This window comes from Nothoprocta perdicaria, unplaced genomic scaffold (assembly GCF_003342845.1).
Source record: "Nothoprocta perdicaria isolate Ctin4 unplaced genomic scaffold, notPer1 scaffold_99, whole genome shotgun sequence".
Taxonomy (NCBI): domain Eukaryota; kingdom Metazoa; phylum Chordata; class Aves; order Tinamiformes; family Tinamidae; genus Nothoprocta; species Nothoprocta perdicaria.
Window position 1 is genome coordinate 1,589,518 of NW_020456298.1, and position 20,176 is coordinate 1,609,693.

The window sequence follows — 20,176 nt, forward strand, 5'->3', positions numbered from 1 at the left end:
AAAAAAATAAAAAAAAAAGCTAAAATAAAACAAAGAACCATTGACAAGAGGCCTAAATTAGTGAGGTCTTAAGTGTCATTCCCCATCTGATAAAACAAAAATGTCCAGAGCAACAATTAAGAAGAAAGCCTGAAGGATGAAATATCACTGCCCAGCCCAAAGTACTGACTATACAGAGAGCTCTTTTTTCCTGCCTCAGGTTATCATGGCTCTTGGTTAATACAGAGCTGGCTGCATGCTTGGGCTGTAGTTGCCTTTGCACATGCCTCAGGATGACAGGAGGGGAGCAAAATAACCAGTGCAGAGGGAAGGCGAGGGTACCTGCGAATGTGGTGAGGAGGGAGACCTCATAGAGCAGCTAGGGGCACTCCGGCCTGGAGGATACAYGGATAAAACCACAGGAGCAGGAGAGGCTGGCACGGAGCATGTGCTCGGCCTTGGCGCCAGGGCTGTACAAGCAGCAGCACCGCAGCAAGGGCACCGCGCGTGGGTCCAGAGGCACAAGCTGGTGTTTCCTGACAGCTTCTCCTCCAGCTTGACCTTCAGAAAGCAATCCAAGGGCTGCCAAGCCACTTCCAAGAAATCAGCCATGGGATATAGCGGAGAGCCTGCAGACAGACAGCTAGATCCTTTCAGATGCCGTCTGCTTTGGATTCCACATCACACTTTATCAGAAAGATCAGGAACAGCAAGTAGCACTTGCCTCACCCAGCCCAGTGTTTGGAGGCAGCGGTGGGTTTTACCTGAATTACGCCATGGAGTCCCTGCTCATTGYCACTTTAGCAATCTCTGTTCGGGTTGCATTTTTCCTTGGCTTTTTCCTTGGCTGCTGCATTTCTGGATTCAACTTGCGCCCTCAAAATCTGTCTTGATTCCACCTTCTTTGACAGCAGCTACTTGTGTTATACATTACCCAGTCAAAGCTTCGTTAACGATCTTTTTACTGCGGCATGAAGCAGAAAAGAGAAGCCCTATCTTTACCTTTGCTGTATTAGCTTGTGTAGTTCAAATAATAATTAAAGTTTTTTTTTTGGTCAGTAATGTGGGCAAACATTAATTGAAGATGAACAAATAGAAATACGGGCTGGGCAGAGGGTGCTGATACACTCATGACAGGAGATTCTGCAAACCCTGTTTTTCTTGCTTCACTGTCCATGCAAGCACCCGAGGTCCTCTGCTGACGTCCCACCTCCTCCTCCAACCAGGGCTCTGCTTGGAAAGAGCTACTGCTTCAGCACAACTCGTCCTTCCGAAGCTAAATGGCAATAATAAACCGACCTGCTTAAACAAGAGACCTATTTTTGCCTTTTCACTATGCTCATAAAAACAACAGCAGCTCTAAACACACCTGAAGATCAAAGTCCTGCTTTGTGGAACAGATTCCGTGCACCAAACCGACAGGCTCCTTRCAGGTTTGTTGCTATGGTGCTATTGCCTTGACAAGTTAAAATATCCCTCGTCGGTCTCCGTGGGAGCTTGCTCAGAGTAGTAACCATCAACAATACTAGAACATTTCCTTGACTACCGTCACTCAACAGTTATTATTATTATTTTTTTTTAGAGCTTTAATCACCCTTAACTTCACGTTTGGCTATTAACCCACAAACTGATCATTAACTATAAGTAATGAATGACTGATTTCCAAAGAATTGTTCCAAAGCTGGGTTGGTTTTTCTTTTTTTTTTTTTTCCAGAATTACTTTAATATCTCTCAGCAGCACACACACACAACCTCTTGAATCCCCCTTGAGAATCCGAGGCTAAATGAGGAGGTACTCACAGGTTATCTGCCTATAARCATGCTGCTCAGCACTGATAAACTCACTGCGACCGTATCCTGCTTTCCAGGTTAACTCGAGCCTTACTAAGCGGCAGGAGGAACCTGCCTGAATTGCTATGGGTCACGGCAAGAGGTCTTTAATCAACATTCCCACTTAGGTCATCYGGAGCTTAGCTGCCCTGAAGCCCCACTCAGGGCTTTGCTCATGTTTACCTGAGTGCTTGTCCTTTTTACTTCAGCATAACTGAGCGTGGAKAAATTTAATGTTGCTTTAGAAATGATCAAATACCCAATGGGCCCCTTCCCCGCAGCCCCCCAGCTTTGAAATGCCAATAGCTGGAACTTTCTAGTGGCAACTTGCTTAGCCTCGTTAGAGACAGATGCTAATAAATGAAAGGATTTTTTTTTTTCCATAAATAAACTCTTCTGACTCACAGTCCTTACATTAAGCCACAAGACCAAGAGCAGCCTTCCCTTCTGACTTAAGGTCCACAAGACTAAGAAGCTGACTCTGACTCACCACAGGAGAGCCGGGCTTAGCCTATATCCTCAGCCCCTTCTTCCTGACACAGCATGGCCAGAAGGTGAGAGGAAGCCTCTGCCACACACGCCCTGGTCTCTCTTTGGCGATCACCAAGGTCTCCAAGGCTCCTGACAGTATTAAATTCATATTCGTAAACAGCAGTCTTACATGGATAGGCATAAACATAAGAAAATATGTGTTTATTGCCACAATCATTGCATCATTACTTGTAAGTTCTTACCTCTGTCATACCAGTAGGAGTATAACTCTGGAATTTAAAAATTCTTGCCACATTTTTTATTTCAGACCAAGTATTTCCAGCTTGTTCTGCATGGCAGTTTGCAGTGAAATAATTTTCATTGAAAAATATGAATTCCTTAAACTATTGGAGTGTGTGTCTTTTTGTGAGAGTCCCAGGAGAAAACATCCCAAATAAACTTCTCAAAGATGATGAGAAAAAAGCTTAAGACTGTCAAGGCATCATTGACATTTAGAGTAGTGTTTTCCTTATTCAGATAAACCAGATGTTCTGTGCCTGAGTAAGGAGAAGGATGATGTTCCTGCAAGGAGAGCCCACCTGAGCACGTGGAATACGGCCAGGGAGGAGCAGCAGATCCAGGTCACGGCCGCAGGTGCGTGGAGGAGACGGGGGCATCCCGCAAAGAGCTGCCAGCCTGAGCCTCCGCAGGGCGAGAAAATGGGCAGGCACCATCTGAGATAGAGAAAGATCACTCTTGGTCATAGATTTTGTAAATTTTCCAGTTGCAGAAACACGATCATTTCATAGCCAGTGGGAAGAAGTTCCCAGTGTACTGCAAGCACCCGATTCCCGATATTTGCAGTGCTAAAACTGAGCAGAAACCCCCATTGCTGTGCACAAGGAGAGACCTGGCAGCGACAAGGCTCACAGCAGCCTTGCAGGCTGCAGCTGGGAAGATGTAGGGGAAGCTGCTGCTGCTGCATTTACTCACATTAAGGTTCCTGTCCCCAGCACTGCGCCTTGGCGGGACCAGGACTGTGACGGCAACTCTGGCTTCACCTGGCACCCCCTAAGCCACTTCCCTGGTCTCTGCTGGATGCAGAGCATCCCCGTTAAGCAGCACGGCAAACTTAGGCGTCCTTACAGTGTGATGGACCTAACTTAAGCAGACTGTGCTGCACTCTCCTCTTCATCTCCTTTCAGATGAACTGCAAGAATTACTTACACGGTTAGTGACCCCTCCTCAGCTAGAGGCAGTCCCGGTGCCTGCACGCAGCCCGCACGCTCCCCGAGCTGCTCTGCCCCACGCAGCCCGGGACAGCAGCGCGGCTGGGACACAGCAGCTCAGAGCACAGCACGGGTCTCAGCCTTGACATCGACACCACCTCTGCACCATTTCTGGAGTTTTCCCAGGCAGACAAAGCCTGGTGCTTGAGCTGCGCGTGAGCAGCAGGAGCAGGAGGCAGCAGGTCATGTCCCTGGGCTGGGTAGACACGCAGAAGTTGCCCAGTCAGCCCTCCCTTCCCTAACACACTGTTCTGGCACCAGGTTAAGGGAAAAATAATTTGTCACATAGAGTGTTAGTTTTTACTCTGTTTTAATTTGCAGACCCCGATAAGAAGCATTTTCCAGCAGCGGTGCGACCTTCTGGCATGAATTTGTCCAAGGGGACAAGCGGGTTGATTTTCTTAGCTCCTTTTCCTCTGCAGATAACCCATAGATCCCCTCTGGGGCGGCASACAATAGCTTGCAAACTGTCAGCAGTGACAGATGAGATACCTCCTGGCTCCCCAGCCTCCAAAAGGGCCTGCTTCCCTCTTTCTTAAACAGCTTAAATAGTCCAACCTCAAACAGTGCTGGAGCTAAGACTGGAAATATGGACTGGTTTAGGATTTGCATCTCCCAGTCATTTCCATTCTCCCTAACAGCTCCAAGGCACAGGAGAAGCGAACACRGACAACTGCAGCACCTGCAGGAACGTATATACATTTACAGAGGCAGGAACACATTGGGTGTGCATGACTCCTGGAGGTGAGGGTGGCTTACAGCTCCCACACCCAAGCGCCAAGGCATTGGCATGCATTGGGCATACCTGTGCTCCAAGCCTTCCTGGCAAAGCACCGGGGCTGCTTTCAGCCTGGGAAAGGACCTGGCTAGGGAACAGTTTTGTGTGTTTGGGCCTGGCTCTGTTAAAAACCTACTCGTTTCCTCCAGAATATGGCAAGTAATGAAACTGTCTGCAGTAAAACACCCGATAAGCCTCTCCTCCTCTACAGAGAGAATAAATGCATGTCATTTTCCAATTAACTTTTGCTCTGAGCAATTACGCTGATCAAATAATTGAATAAGTGACAGGAATGTGAATCTGGAGGCAGTTAATTTCATTCATCTGCCAGTTCATAATTCGACTTGCATGAGCACATAAGCCAGGCTAATGTGTTATTTATAACTTTGGAAATACAATTATAGCAGTCAAACACGAAGAGCTGCAGGTCCAGTGTGGAGAAAGGAAGGTTTCTCCTAATAAATTGTAACACCAGCGGCATAACGAGCCGGTCCTTCATTTACAGGACGTGCAGCTCGTGTTTGACTAAGGGAGCAGGGCTGATGTCACCGTCAGCCTCCATCGTCCCTGGCCTCAATGTGCGGTGGAGGCGCTGGGCAGCCAAAGGGCTGCRCCGGGGTCTGTAAGACACGTGCCATGGGCCCCTCCGCCTGTTCCTCTGGAAGTGACACGGAGCAYGGACCATGAGGGAGAACCCCAGCTGGCATCCTTTGCCAAAGACACAAACCAGGTATTTCTTACGTTGGGCATGTCGTGAACAAGCACCGGGGTGCTCTGGAACAGCCCAGGCCAGCACGCTTGATCTCAGGAGCACTGGAATAGCTTTCACAGACCTGGTCCTGGCTTCCTTTGGGAGCATGGATTGTGCTTGGGAGGTGTCTCTGGGAATAAATAAATAATTAAATAAAGCACAGAGTGAAGCAGAAAAATGAAGCGTTTGCGAAGCTAGCTTTAGACCATCCTACCTGCTGGAAACGTGCACGTGCACTCCCTGCAGCGAGCTGGGCTGCCACCCAACAGGCACTCACGAGCAGAGATGCACAGGAGCACAAACAGAGCGCAGGCAGGAGCCGCACCGGGAGCGCTACCTGGGCGAGTGCCGCGCTCACTGCCCGCAGGAAATGCGCGCAATTAATTGCTTCCTGGTTAAAGGCATTTGCCGTCTGGCCCTTAAATCTTCACGACCTAAAAGCACTCGCTGAGGTAAATCTGGAATTACCCTGGGCTAGTTAAAAGCTTTGCCCCAGACAGCAGAATTTTGCACTGTAATTTTGGTTGTGAATCAACACTTTCCTGTCTAAGCATATTGTACCATAAACTGAGTCTGTAGAAAGTGCTCCAGTTTTCAAAACCAGCATCCCACAAAAGCTCTTGTGAGGGGTTGATTAAAAGAGTTTCTAAACCAGTTTAGTTAAATCGGTGTTATTTTCCTGTGAGGACAAGATCTTACAGGGGATTAATTTCGCAGGCTGTGAAGCAGCAGAGCCAGAAGCCCCCCAGGACGCGGCAGGCAGGAAGGCTATTTAAATGGTAATAAACTTTAGGTGAAAACAAAAAATGCTCCCTGATTACAGGCTCACCAGGGCTTAGGCTGCTCTGCGGGAAGATGCCAGGCAGCGTAGGGGCCTTCTGCCTACTCACATAAATCACTTGTGTCCGAGCAAACAAGCCGGGCCCTAACCCCTGTGGGGAGGAGCCCATGCTGGGGATGAGCCCAAGGAGATGGAGCYAAAGGCGGGGAAGGTCGTGACTGCTGCCCTGGGTGCCCGTCCGCTTCGGTGTCCTCATCAAGTGAAACCTCATCCTGAGGGAGCCAGCTGATCCCCGACCTGTGCACTTCTCCTTAAGCTCCTCTCCTTCGTTTTCAGGAGGGCATCTCCCGCAGCCCGTGTATGCACCACGGGCTGCAGCCAGGCGGGCGAAGCCGCAGGGTCCCAGCAGAGYGTCGCTGCTGCCCGCTGGGAAGCTGCAATTTACGGCCTTCATCACGCAAGAGAGACACGCAGGCTGCAGCCCAACACACCCTCCGCGCCAGTTTGGCGCCTCTGCTGGAGAAGTTACCTCGCTGAGCGGGAAAACAACCAACCCTGCCAATTGTTACGGGAGAAAAAAAAAGGCAGAACAGAAGCTGCTTATCAGAGAGCCACATTTTGAGAGGAAAAAGTCCCTGAATCCTGAGGAAGGAAGGATTCTCTGGAGAATTTCAAGTACTCTTATGACAACCTCATCCTGTAGGAGTTGGGCAGGGAGCCGGGCCCCTTCCTATTGTGAAAATTGAGTTCAGGCGACTGGAATGTAACAGGAGGAGACCCTAGACTGCAAGGGTACTCTAAGGCACTAATAAAAAATAAGTCCCCAAAGGTAAAAATGATTGGCACAGACAGTTGTCTATCAATTGTGATTTTAGAAGCAGTAGGAATGACTCAAAGCCCAGAGACCCGAGGCTCACAGATGCTGGAGTCGAGGTTTCTCCTTGGCAGCCAGGCTGGCAGCTGACTGTGCAGTGCTGGTCTCAACTTGGCCCAGGTTTGTGAGTGTCCAGGTTGGCAATCAGTGTGTCAGGAAGGGTCCGGTTTATTCTCTCTGGATTGTTCTGTTCTTGGTTAGCCAAGACCCAAACAGCTACATGGTTTTCTTTTTAACAGTCAGAAACCATCATTAATCCAAGCATCTTCAAGGACTTCCCAAACCGTGGCAAAGTTCAGTCCAACCCGTTCTGCTCCTTGTTCTGCTCCCTAAAGCAGAGCCTTCCATGATAACACGCAATGTGTGAGCACACCCAAAGCAGCCTCGCAGCAGCTGCAGGGCCGAGGTCTGTTTTGGGAAATCTCGGACCATGAGCGCGGCTCCTGTCACTCTCGGCTTTCCTTCCTGCACAGCACAGAGCCAGGACTGGCTGGGCCCGCGCTGCGGCCGCGCTCAGCCATGCAGGGCTCTGGTGGGACCTCCACTGGTGGCCTCGTGTCACCACAGCTCTCACCGAGCAGCCTCGGCAGCGGGTCCGGCCTTCTGCTGGGCTGAGAGGAGCAGGGAAYGGGATAAATAACTCAGAGACATGGGAAGCGATCTAAAACTTCCTCAGCGGTCACGCTAACTCCTGGGAAGGGGACTGCTCTTCCATGGCCAGCACAAGCCAGGCTTTCTGCTGCACCAAACCAGGCCTATCTGCAGCACAGAATTTAGCCCAGACTGCAATTCTGCAGTTGCACACTGTGCTATAGGGCACGGGTGTGTTCAAGCTGCCCTACCAAAACTCACTACATAGGCAAAGAACTTCCCTGTGTCCAGACAACCCCTATCCTGACCTATTACTCTAGTTAGGGACCTTGGTAATTACATACARCACAAGTCTCTTCTCATAATACTACATATACTATATATACGTATTCACTATATATGTATAGTATATATAGTACTAYGAGAATATAGTATGGTATATATAGTACTACGAGAATATAGTATGGTATATATAGTACTACGAGAATATATTTTATACATAGAAATACAGTATCTCTAAAGTATATACATCTATACTCACATAGTATATGCAACTATCAATATATATCGGCACAGTTGAACCTCTAGGCGAAATGGATGCACCTGCAGCTGCACTGACACAGCTCTTCCTGCTTCGGATAGGCCAGGTTCTGAATTTTGCTTTCATTAGGAAAAAAATAAATCCATTAGGAAAAAAATAAATAATTTCATTAGGAAAAAAATAAACGCTGGTGAACTGCAGAATATAGCAACATTTTTAGTTACACGAACAACCCAATTACAACATAGTAGCTATGCAGTAAAGGGGATGTCGGGAGTAGACATGTAGTTTGGAGGCTGGTGGTGGTGGCCTCTGCACACTGTGACAGGGCAAAGCTGCACTATGAGGGTGAGACTGGCTGCCCTCTCATGGGGAACTTCAGCCTAAGACCGAAGTAAGGGGAGCAGAACAGGAGACACAGGGTTGACTATCAGCAGCCATGAAGCCAAACGGCTTCTATTCAGCTGTGAAGAGGTGGCTTTCACCAGAGGGCTGAAGCTTCACCAAGCAGCTTTCCACATCTCCGCAGGGATCCGTATTCCAGCAAGACGCTTCCGTACAGGAGGTGTCAGAACACAGGTCAGGTCTTGGGACCTCCACAAAAAGCACAGGTGCAGAAGCTGAGATCGTGTGCAAGGTGCCTGCTAACGGTGCAGAGACATAGGAGAAAAAGAAAACATGAAGAGATTAAAGTGCAAAAATCTGAAAACACAGAAGAAAAGCACTAGTAAGCAAAGACAAGTTGTGAGATGTTACGCGTACCCTTCAAATTACTCTGGGCACCATCTGTATCCCACAGGGTACTGCAAAAGTGCACGCTACAAGGCAGGACAGTTGCTTTAAACTCCACTTAATCCATACCCCCACCTTGTACGAATGCAAGTGCAGTGGTGTTATTTGAGTTTTATCACTTTCCTGCCCCTTCATCTCCCTCACAAATGGTCACTGACCTGAAGTTTCTTGATATTACTGGAAATTCATAAATGGACACACTAAACCTCAAAGCAAGCAACCAGGCTCATTCCGACCATGACGTAATAAAAACAGAAATTCTCCGTTAACGAGTGGTATGCTCAAAATTTTTAATACATGTTTCTTGCCACTGAGAAAAATTATTGCATTAAATTCTGATACATAAATTCATCTAAATTAAAAAAAATCTTAATTTWACCTTTTACAATTTTGTCACAGCAGCTAAAGGAAAACAGCTTTTATATGTGATTCTCTCAAAGAAAATATGCTAGCAAAAATACAAATAGCACTTCCCCAATTCAGCAAAACCGTTAACTTATTATTCAGTAGTTCCCACAAACCCCAGCCTGAACAATCTTCGTAGGTGTACGGCCGAGGAAAAGAGAAGTGCCATTCCAAACTGCTGTCTGCAAATCTGAAATTTATTAAAAATTAACTTTCAGTATATGATGATGAYGACTTTATTTGGTAACAGTTAACAATGTGTGTTGAATTTAATTACACACCATTTTTCTTAAATTACTGTTTTCCTTCAGTTACAATTTAAATAGGTACACAAGTAACAAAATATGAATGCTACCCACAGTAGTTTATAAAATTCAGACACTGCTGGGGACTGTGCCAGCCATGTAAACACAACTTCATCACCCAAGAGAGACACCAGGTTCCCAATCCGTTAAAATCAACCTCCACGTAAGCCGGCTGCTCCACCTTGGAGGCGAGTCAGGAGGAGACACAAACAGACTGAAGAAGGGGGTGATGATAAAGGTGGAATGCAGTACACGGCAGAATTATATTCTACATTTCAGCCACTGATGAGAATAAGGTGAAAGCCTAGGGAAAGCTCTCCTCCTATTCAATCACATGCCAGTACTGGGAATCAGGAATTCGTAATTCAGCTTCTTACACAAAATCCCCAAATATATAGCACTAACCAGAGCCTTGTAAAGTAGTTCCACAGGTTACCCTTCTCTTGCACAGAGAAGGAAAAAAAAAAAGAAAGATGCAAGGCTCGTCTCTGATCTGTGCTCATAAGATGCTTTCTTTTCCTGTAAAGCAAATAATAAAATATATTTTTCTTCAGAGARAAAAGCCTACTCTTTTCCTCTACCCCGGATTACCCATTATCATAGCGAATATTCACTTACAATCCACTTGAAAACATTTCTTATTAAGTAAGGCCTGGTGGCTGCATTTGCCTGCTCAAAACAAGCGACGACAGAATATGTTACTTCAGTATACTATATTAAGGTCAAAGATAATTCGACAGCAAAATAACACCCAGGTGTCTCTGTCTTAGAGGTAAGGATCACACAAGTCCTAACTCTCACCTTCACTGTAATTTAATATAAAACTCATAGCTATTTGAGTGTTTCTTAATCACCTTTAGCTAAGAGGACTGAGTTACCCTCTAGAACCATCTTGCCCATTTATTTTCTGTGATTTGCTAGCAAAATGCCCAAATACCATAGGGCACCTGAGTAGACACAGTAGGCTGCTTTGTAAAACCTGGCAACTCAAAAGGCAAYCAAAGAACAAGAGCGTAAAAACTTGCCATTAAGGTGAAAATAAATATGTCCAACTGGCAGTGTGAAAAGACAGAAATATGAAGAGTCTCCAGTACAAGCAGCTACCTAGGATGCTTTCCTGGTTTCATCTTTTTGCTTGTCCACGCAGCCATGAGGCCCTCACTATGAAGATATAAACTGCAAAGCCTCTCATTTGAAGAGTTAAGAGGATCTGGATACTCAGTTATTCCAGCTAAAATCACTTAAAGAGCCTCATACAAGGTTATGAATTGTTGCATCATTTTCTCACAACTAAGGAGGTCTGTGCTGAAGCAGCTAGGAGGATGATGCTCACAGCCTTCTCTAGACAGTCTCCTTACAGGACCTGGCTTGCTTTATTTGCAGAGACACRTACTGAGACAGCCGTCACCATCCGTCCAAGCCAACAGACACGTCCCTCACCTGGCACTCAAGCCACAAAGCAGACTTGGAACTATCCAGCTGTAATGTCCAAGCCACGGGGCTAAGGCACCCTTGATGCGAGAACATTGTTATTTTAGCTTGGAGAACCAATTCAACCAAACACAGTCCTCTTCTCRGTTACTGCTGTACTAGAGGGGATAACACATAGACACTTGCATCAGAGCTGGACTGTGTATTTTCAAGAGTGTGTCACCTCTGAGGAGTACGTACTCCTTCCAGACTCTTTCTCCTGTGCTGCTTCTCTACAACAGAACCAGAACGCTGTTTTTTTCCAGACAAAAACAGTACCTTGATGGAAACCCTCTCCCTGCCTTGCACTACCCAGGAGCATTTATGCCTCTTRACTGGAGTTTCTACTAGCAGGTAATGGCCCCTAACACATTTTTGACRGTGCCTTGAGCAAGAGAGCATACTACACCTAATAGACTTGATCCCAATGAACTTTGTGAGAAAATAAGGAAGCAGAATGCAAAGGAGAAGGTGGAAAAACAATGCTYGCTTCTCTGAAAGCAGTAAAATTTTGTCTTCAGAGAGGTGCAACTTAGGCCCATTGGTCTGCTTGTTAAGGAGAAGCAGCAGCCCCTTCATCCAAACAGAACCGCTTACTCAAATAAGAGTTTTAACTTAGCTCTGTCTTTGAAGTGAGCGAAAAGAGTTTTGCATGTCAGAAACCACAGAGCCTGCATCGCTACGGAGCAAAGCAGACTGTGCAAATCCGTGTCGCTCCTGCGCAGCGCTGAGTCACATCTGGATGGAGGATCCTCACCAAACACCACACCCTGCGGGAGTTCCAGCACGTCCCCTTCTGCAAGAACACTGCCTTAAACAAGGGTCCATACAGTGACATGATTACAAGGGATCTTTTCCTGCTGGATGGTGTTCATATATTTAAGACTTTCATAAACATTTTATTTGGCCAAAGAGTGTAAATTATTTAATTTCCCAAGTCACGAACACTACCGAGCCTTTCTTGAAGGGCACATTATTCAGGTGCAAGTGCATGTGACTTCAATCCAAAAAAGAGTTTTCACCACTGTAGGCTTCGACTCTAAGTCCTCGGCTTCAGGAAGGCTGCAGTTAAGACTTCTGTGTTTTTGGGGGATTCAGAAACCATTCAGTCCATATTTTTAACGTACAGCATTTTCTGCAAGTGCATTCGCTCTGTCCATGCAAAAGGCTAGTTCACTTTACACTACAGAGGTGGTACTTTCTGGATTCACACGCATCAGTCTGGAAGCATTTCTCAGATCTTGTAGCTGCTTGGCTGGCTTTCCAACCCCTTCCTCAAACCGTTTTTCCACCACAGGAAGGACAGTTTCATAAAGGAAGGACGCATTCTGCCTAATGAACGCTTTCTTCTCAGGGTCCTGTTCACACCGCAAACTGTAGTCAACGTGCTGCACAGCCACAAGGATGATTTCCACGAGGCTCTCCAGAAGAACCATGTGCAGCTCTGGAAAGTAAAGCTTCAGTGCTTCCTCCAGGAAAGCCATAGTCTGCTTAGTGAAAGCCACCACCGTATAGCTAAGGTTGACCCAGCAGTCATCCCCAGTGTACTGGTCAAAGTTGCCTACCCCGCAGCCTCTCATCTCCTCTCGCAGTTTTCCCAGRGCCTCGGGAGTCATCAGGTTCATCCTCCTCCACATCTCCTCAGAGTTGCGATGCTTGGTGGCCTCAATGATGATGTCCTTATAGCTCTGCAAGGCACCTTGGATGTCCTTCACCAGGAGGGCATGAATGATGAAGGTGAGATCCAGCCCGATCTCACTGAGCTGCTTGCAGTGCTCTTTAGCTACCTTGGGTCATAAGGAAAAGTGAAGTGTGTTATCAGTTTGCAGTGCCCCTTTGCATTTAGAAGTTCATCACATTTATCATTGTCAAAAACAAGAAGTACTAGTTACATTTGAAACATCTCTTCTACCTCGAAAATGGTAAAGCAGTAGTAACTGAATGGCAAACTTGGCCTGTCAAGGGTACTACTGACTACACTAGAGAATCTTTTTTTCCTCCTATTAACAGCTGAGAGATACCATACCATGAAAAATTAAGGACTATTTAAAGCACTTTTTAAAAAAATAAGGAAATAAGAGTTCAATAAAGGCTTGGAAAACMAACTAAAGTATTTACAAAGCTCATTGCTCTGATAATCCTCACATAAATTTATGAATCTTCTACCATTTAAAAGCAAATTCCGATTGASCATATTTTGCATGTCTGATAAGGGCAGGTTTTCGTTTGTTCTGACTTTTAATCTGAATGCTTTCTTCGCTAAATTGGAAAGAAAAAACCCAAAACCGCCATTCAATTTGAGGGCAGGAAGCTTTTCCAAGCACTGTGCTCAAAGTCCGAGCCAGGATTAGAAACGGGGGGCGGCTGCAAAGCCCCCCCTCGCCCACCACGTCCTCCCCCTCGCCCACCACGTCGCGGCGCGCCGCTCGAGCTCCCACCTTCACGCACTCGGCCGCGGTGGACAAGCTCTCCTTGCTGTCAAAGACCTGCTTGCTGAAGGCGTCCACGAACATGCGCATGGAGGCGCGGGCCCACATCACGAAGGCCGAGTAGCAGCCGCTGCTGCCGGCGAAGTCGGTCTCGAACTCGCGGGCCGTCTCCAGGAGGCTGGTGAAGAAGACGTGGCAGAGCTTGTGGATGTAGAGCAGCGTGGCGCCCTCGATGCGCAGCTGCCGGATGGCGGTGCGCACGGCGCCCGCGCGGTTCCGCAGGAACAGCTCGCACGCCTTGCTGGACTGGCCCAGGCGGATGAGCTGGGAGACGGCGCGGCGCGTGGCGCGCGGGCCGCCCCGCAGCGAGCGGCCCGGCGACAGCTCGAACACCAGCACGTCCGTGAGCTGCCGCACGCGCTCGTCCACGCGCGCGCGCAGCTCCGCCGCCGCCGCGCTGCCCGCCTTGGCGCCCAGGTGCTCGTTGAGCTTGTCCAGGAGGTCCACGGCGCCCTCGAAGTCCCGCTGGGCGATGCACACGTCCAGGTCCTCGGGCAGCTCCTGGATCCACTCGAGGGAGAGGTCAACGGCGTCCTCCTCGGCGGGCGGCTCCTCGGCCCCCTCCCCGTCGTCCTCCTCGAAGGGGTTGGGGGGCTCGGGGGGCGCGGGCCGGGGCAGGGCCTCCTGCTCCAGGCGCCGCTTCTCGCTGAGGGCCCGGCTGCGCTTGGTCTCCTCCAGCACCTCCAGCCACTCCTTCTTGATCTTGGCGTTCTCGGCCTGGAAGATGCGGCTCTCGGGGAACATGAGCAGCTTGAACATGTCCTTCATGGGCGGGTTGTCCTTGACGTTGACCACGGCGAGCCCGTCGAGCGGGTAGAGCGCGTCRTAGCGGTAGGCGCCGCGGCGGTTGGGCAGCGCCGTGGCCACGAGCAGGCAGTCGTTCATGAGGAAGGCGTGCACGCGCTGGATCTGCGCCATGTGGTCGGCGTCGTACTCGAGCAGGTCGCCGTTGTACACGAGGTACTTGCCGGGGCTCTCGGGCAGCAGGTCGCCGCAGCCCTCCACCTTCTCCAGGAGGGTGGTGAGCGTGCGCTGGCGGCCCTCCTCGCTCGCCGCCGCCGCCTCCTTGGCCGAGAGCGGCAGGAAGGGGTCGGCGGCGGCGGCGGCGGCGCGGCGGGCGCCCAGCGCGGCCTCGTCGCGGTCGCCCTGCAGCAGCAGGGCCTGCGTCACGGCCTCCATGATGCCCTTCTGCTCGGTGAGGATGTGGCTGAGCTGGTACATCTCGCTCTCCAGGTAGCTGATCTCGCGCGCCGTCTCGATGAACTGCCGGTAGTTCTGGTAGACGTTGCGCTTGAGGCTCTGCGCCGTCTCCTCGCTCAGCGCCTGGATGCGCTGCCGGTGCTCCTGCAGGTCGCGGTCGCCGTCCGACTGCTGCGACAGCTGCTTCACGTACTCGGCCGCCGCGAAGCCGCCCGACTCCAGCTGCCGCCGCAGGCGGCTCCCGCCGCCCACCTCGCCCAGCGACAGCGCCATGGCCGGCACCGGCACGGCGGCGGGCCGCCCTCGAACCACAACCAGAACCAACACCGGCGGCACCGGCACCGATGGCGGGAGCGGAGCCGCCGCCGCCGCGCCTGCGCACAGCGGCGCACACGCCCCGCGCGCCTGCGCCAGCCCGGCCGCGCCGCCGCGCACGCGCATRCGCACACGGCCCCACCCGGCGCCGCGCAGGCGCGGCAGAGCTGCTCCCCCGCCCTGCTGCCCTCCGCGGCCGCAGCGAGCGCGCGCATGCGCCCCATGGGCACAATGAATACTGCGGGTTGGCGGCGGCGCATGCGCAATTAGAGCGGGGCGGTGGCGACGCGCCCTCTGTGACCGTATGCGCGTGCGTCGGGGCTGGAACGGCGCTTGTGCGCGTGCGTGGGGGCTGGAGCGGCGCTGGTGCGCGCGCACGCGCAGTGGCGGTTGGGCGGCCGTTGGGCGGCGGTTGGGCGGGGAGCGTGCGCCATGGCGGAGGACGGCGACCTGGCGCTGGCGCTGCAGCTCCAGGAGCTGTGGGAGGCGGAGGACAAGGAGGCGGCAGCGGCCGCGGCCGGGCACCCCGGCGCCTCGCCGGCCTCCTCGCCGCTCCGGCCTCTCTCGGTGGTGGACGAGGCGTGGGAGCTGCTGGACCCCAGCCCCGACGTGCACGGCCTCTTCGTGCAGTTCAACGAGGCGCTCTTCTGGGGGCGCCTCACGGCCGTGGCGGTGTCGTGGAGCCCGCGCATGACCCTGTACGGCAGCGGCGGGCGGTGGTGATGGGGCTGGGGCCGCCGCGGGGCCGGCGGGTTGGCAGGGCGGCCGCGTCCCGGTGMCCTGGGACTCGCCGAGTAAGCAGCGACACAGCTGCGATTCCCGGGGACTGGAATATCCTGCTGGGCCTCTGCTCAGGGTGCCGTTCTGTCACTATCACCATCTATTTTATCCTTAGTTTGTGAGCTCTGGCAGCCATAAATGGTTTTCCCGGTGTGCCGACAAAATTGTTAAGCAGAATACATAAATTGACCTTAAATTATGTGTTTTTTAAAACTTTCATAAGCGTACTACTTTTGTTCTTACCTTGTTGCTGTTCTCAACTCCTTTSATGCTTTTACAGCATAGCAGAAAGGCTCACCTGAAATGGTAATAGCAAATTAACGAGGCTTAGACTAGACAGAGGAGAGTACACGTAATAAATCTGAGATGCCAAAAAAAAGTTGCAGTTGTGCAGCACATCAGCTGGTAGGGCTGCAGGATGTCAAAGTCCTTCCCTGTCTTGTCCTTTGCTGATTGCGGCGCTTTGTGGACATTTGGAAATACTCAAATACACTATGCTGACAGGGAGCTAATCCAACAACAGAAAATGTTTTCTGTAGKGTTAGTGTGCTGAAGTGACTGTGTAAAGGTCTGGTGAGAATCAGACCTCCGGTAGAGCATCAGCTAAGGGTGGAGCCACAGCAGCCAGTAGCTAGGTTGGAGTTAGCTGCTGCTCCACAGCTTTGTTTGTCACTCCGGATTCTTAAAACATTAATTTGCCTACTGAACAAATGAACCTGGAATGTTCTGTGGTGACTTTCAGGGTTATTACCTATGAAGCTTAGAATTAAATGATTGTAAGAGGTGTAATAAATTGTAATTGAATGTCTGAGGTAGCTTATTGTGAAGAATTTGTCTTTTTTTTTTTTTTTTTTTTTCCCTTTGCTAATGAGGTTGAGTTCTTCAGGTATCTTCTAACAACTGTTCTAATTCAGCTTATTTAATGTCTACCTATCAGGTCAGCATTTTAACTCCAATCCTTTTCTTTTTTTTTTCATACGTTACAGAAACCAGTAAATCTTACATTCTGTCTCTGCATCTCTTTCAGCTGTGCTGGAGTGTGTAGCTATGAAGGAAAAGGTGGAATGTGTTCCATTCGGCTAAGTGAGCCACTCCTGAAGCTCAGACCGAGGAAGGATCTTGTCGAGGTACTTGAAGATTGTTCATGAATATGGACATAAAATTAATTAAACTTTTCCCACTCCACACCCCCATCTTTTTTATTTTAATGAAAAAAATGTGTTCTTTAGTTGTATTCTTATGAGGAACGGCCTGTAGGTTGGAAAATAGCAGTGGTTTTATTGCTGCATTTCTCTTTTTACGTGGACAACACTACAGTATCCTTAGWTGCATGTTTTTTAATTGGGCCACACTAGAGTAGAAGTCTACAATTACTTTTCTTTTTTGACTTTATAAAGGGAAATAAGACTTTTTTTTAGCTCCTAAGCTATCTTGCCATATCAAAAGCACAGTGAAGCCAGAAAGTACAACCAGAAAATGGCTTTATTTTCACTTTTCAGGTCAGCAGAAAATGAGGGCTAGAATATGCCTGTGCACACAGCTTTACATTGCTTTTTGTGCCTCTGCTTGTATGACATGGCTCAACATTTGGATTGTTTAGTCAGTGAAAGTGCTGGAGTATCTCTGCCTTCTTCTCCGAACTATCTCTTCTGTTTGATGTGTGTGTGTGGGGGGGGAGGGAATCCTTTTAAAGATCTGATTTGAGTTTAGGCATTATTTTCATGTGTTAAAATAACATTTTTTTAGCATGTTTAGGTTGTAATGGAAATAGTTGGATTGATTTGGCAGGTAAAATAAGTACTGTGTCTATGTGAATGAGATTTAACAAGTGAATGCATGAGAATAAGATTAGTACTAACATGAATATAAAGTAGGACAGATAAAAAAAAATGCTCAGCATAATTTAAAAACCCTGTGCAGTGCTTTTCAGTAAATCCCCAGTGATTGGCCTTGTTTCAGACCCTGTTACATGAAATGATCCATGCGCTGCTGTTCGTCACTAACAATGACAGAGACCGCGAGTCTCACGGGCCGGAGTTCTGCAGGCACATGCGGCGCATCAACCGCCTCACGGGAGCCAATGTCACGGTGAGCAGAAGCCACGTCGTGCCCAGTGGTACAGCCGCCGCCTTATTTTCATGCCCTGTGCTGGAATATTTCAARTGTGGTATGATTAATGCTAGAGAGGGTCTAGCGTAGAGCAACAAAGATGATTTAAGGGAGTGGAGCATCTATCGTGTGAGGAAAGACTAGGGGCCTGTTCAGCTTGGAGAAGATAGAGAGGGGATCTGATCAACATGCACAAATATCTGAAGGGAGGATGTAAAGAGGAGGGAGCCAAACGCTTCTCGGTGGTGGCCACTGACAGGACAAGGAGTAATGGGTACAAATGGAAACGCTGAAAGTTCCATCTGCATGTGAGGAGGAACCTCTTTGCTGGGAGGATGACAGGAGCCCTGGAACAGACTGCCCGGTTCAACAGGGAGGTTGTGGCATCTCTTTCTCTGGAGGTCTTCCAAACGAACCTGGATACCACCCTGTGYCCCGTGCTGTGGGTGTCCCTGCTTGAGGAGGGAACTTGAACTAGATGACCTCTAGAGGTCCCTTCCAACCTCAACCRTTTTGTGATACACTTGTATTTGTCAACATTCAGGTTTACTGAATATAGTAAACCTAGCATATACTAGTATAATAGTATATACACTTAGTAGTATAATAATACTAGTATGCCAGTATAATACTATAATAGTATAATAAGTTGTATTTATTCTGGCAGTTCGACAACGCTGGAGAAGACTTTATGTAGTGAGTCAACCCATTAGCAGGCTTTTTTTTTTTTCCTTCTTTAGGTTTTATGACTTTAGGTTTGTTAACCTGTACTACAAAGGATTGGAGCGCTATTGTGTTTTTTCTAAAAATACATAGAGCTAGTGATAAATCTCAAGACTTAAAATCAGACCTTTTTAAATTCTTTTTTTTTTTAACACAGATTTATCATAATTTTCATGATGAGGTGGATTCATATCGCCAGCATTGGTGGCGATGCARTGGCCCCTGTCGAAACAGAAAACCTTACTTCGGATATGTGAAACGCTCAATGAACAGAGCACCCTCTGCACGAGACTTCTGGTGGGCTGAGCATCAGGAGAAGTGCGGAGGTACCTTCACCAAGATCAAGGAACCAGAAAACTTTTCCAAGAAAGCCAAGGAGAAAACCCAGCTAGCAGAACTTTCCAATTCCAAATCAACTAACAAAGGTATCTGACACACTTTTTTTTTCCCCAGACAGTTCTTGCCCAAACATCACCTTGAACAAACAGAGATCACCTACTGCATGAGCTTTGTATTAGCTATTATTATAATGTAACAAAGAACAAGACCCCTTTTGTTTGCGAGTTTTCTAGGCTCMTTTCTTGCTTGTTTGTTGCAAAGGATTTATTTTGTTAGTTTTCAAAYAGCAGATTTTTCAGATAAAGCACAAAATACTGAGCCTGTAGTTTATGTACGAAAAAGTTACTAACTTTTCGTATTTTGCAGGCAAGGTACATACAGGTAATGCACAAAACGTGATCCCTTTCAATGGGAAGGGGTATCTGCTTGGAGGAGGAGACAATGGGCGCTCGGAGAAAAGCCTAAGTTCCAGCAGCGATGTTCAAAGTGGTGAAACACTCAGTTCACAGCATCATTCGGTAAGGAGTACGATACCAGTCCCTAAAAATGAGATAAAATTTGAAAACTCGCCCCGTCACGGCACCTTCTTTCCGCTGCGTACTGATGATGTCAGAGAGAAAACTAGCTTTGCTTCCAAGCGGGAGTTCCCCAAGCTCTCTGTTGCTGACACAAAAGCTTACAAGAATGTGAATGGATCTCCTGTTAAAATCGCTCGTGTTACAGAAGAAAAATCAGATCAAGGTCTTGCAAAAGGAAAAAGGGTTTCGCCGTGGCATAACAGGACACCTAAACAAACTTGTTTTGAGCCAACTACAACAGCTCAGGCTGTATCGGATAAAAAAGGAAGCTTGGAACGTACGAGCACGCTGCAGCARTGGCCAAAGGTGGAGGACAAAGCTGCCTTTGAAAACTATTTTGTGAAAAAAGAGCGCGCTGATGTCACTTTAAGTCTAAACACAACTGTGAAAACTGAAGCTAAATCTGCAGCGTCCTCTGGAAGTTCCAGCCCTGCTGTAAGGCCAGATAAAAAAGTCCTTTGCCCTGTGTGCCAGACAGAGGTTTTGGAGTCTGAAATAAATGAACACCTAGACTCTTGTCTCGCATAGAGACTTCTGGAAGGCAGCCTCAGAAAAATAACCCAGCGTTGAAACTGTTACTTGAACTACTAAGTACTTTGTGCAGGATTTGCTCAATTATGCTGCTTTTCCTTGGGTCTGTCCCAAACTGGAGTTTAAATTACTGTCAAGGTTCAGAACAATAATGACAGTTTGAATTTTGTGAAAGCCTACGTTAGAACTGGCTAGGAATCGAGCTGCTGCTTGTGTTCCAAAGGCTCARTGTTTCATAAGGTGGATGTTTCTGCT

General features: G+C 48.6%; 2 protein-coding genes across 2 annotated transcripts; one reads left to right on the forward strand and one right to left on the reverse strand.

Annotated features, from left to right (window-relative positions):
• Positions 1–9,492: 9,492 nt before the first annotated feature.
• Positions 9,493–14,842, reverse strand: EXOC8 (exocyst complex component 8). The gene is made up of 2 exons (XM_026053377.1): positions 13,296–14,842; positions 9,493–12,644 (listed from the first exon to the last, which is right to left on the reverse strand). Exons 1-2 carry the CDS (start codon positions 14,817–14,819, stop codon positions 12,036–12,038), a joined length of 2,133 nt encoding a protein of 710 aa, XP_025909162.1. The 5' UTR covers positions 14,820–14,842; the 3' UTR covers positions 9,493–12,035.
• A 451-nt stretch (positions 14,843–15,293) lies between these two features.
• On the forward strand, positions 15,294–20,176 carry SPRTN (SprT-like N-terminal domain). Its single transcript, XM_026053382.1, has 5 exons — positions 15,294–15,559; positions 16,669–16,768; positions 17,601–17,729; positions 18,631–18,898; positions 19,179–20,176. The coding sequence occupies exons 1-5, from the start codon at positions 15,294–15,296 to the stop codon at positions 19,916–19,918; spliced, it is 1,503 nt and encodes a 500-aa protein (XP_025909167.1). The 3' UTR covers positions 19,919–20,176.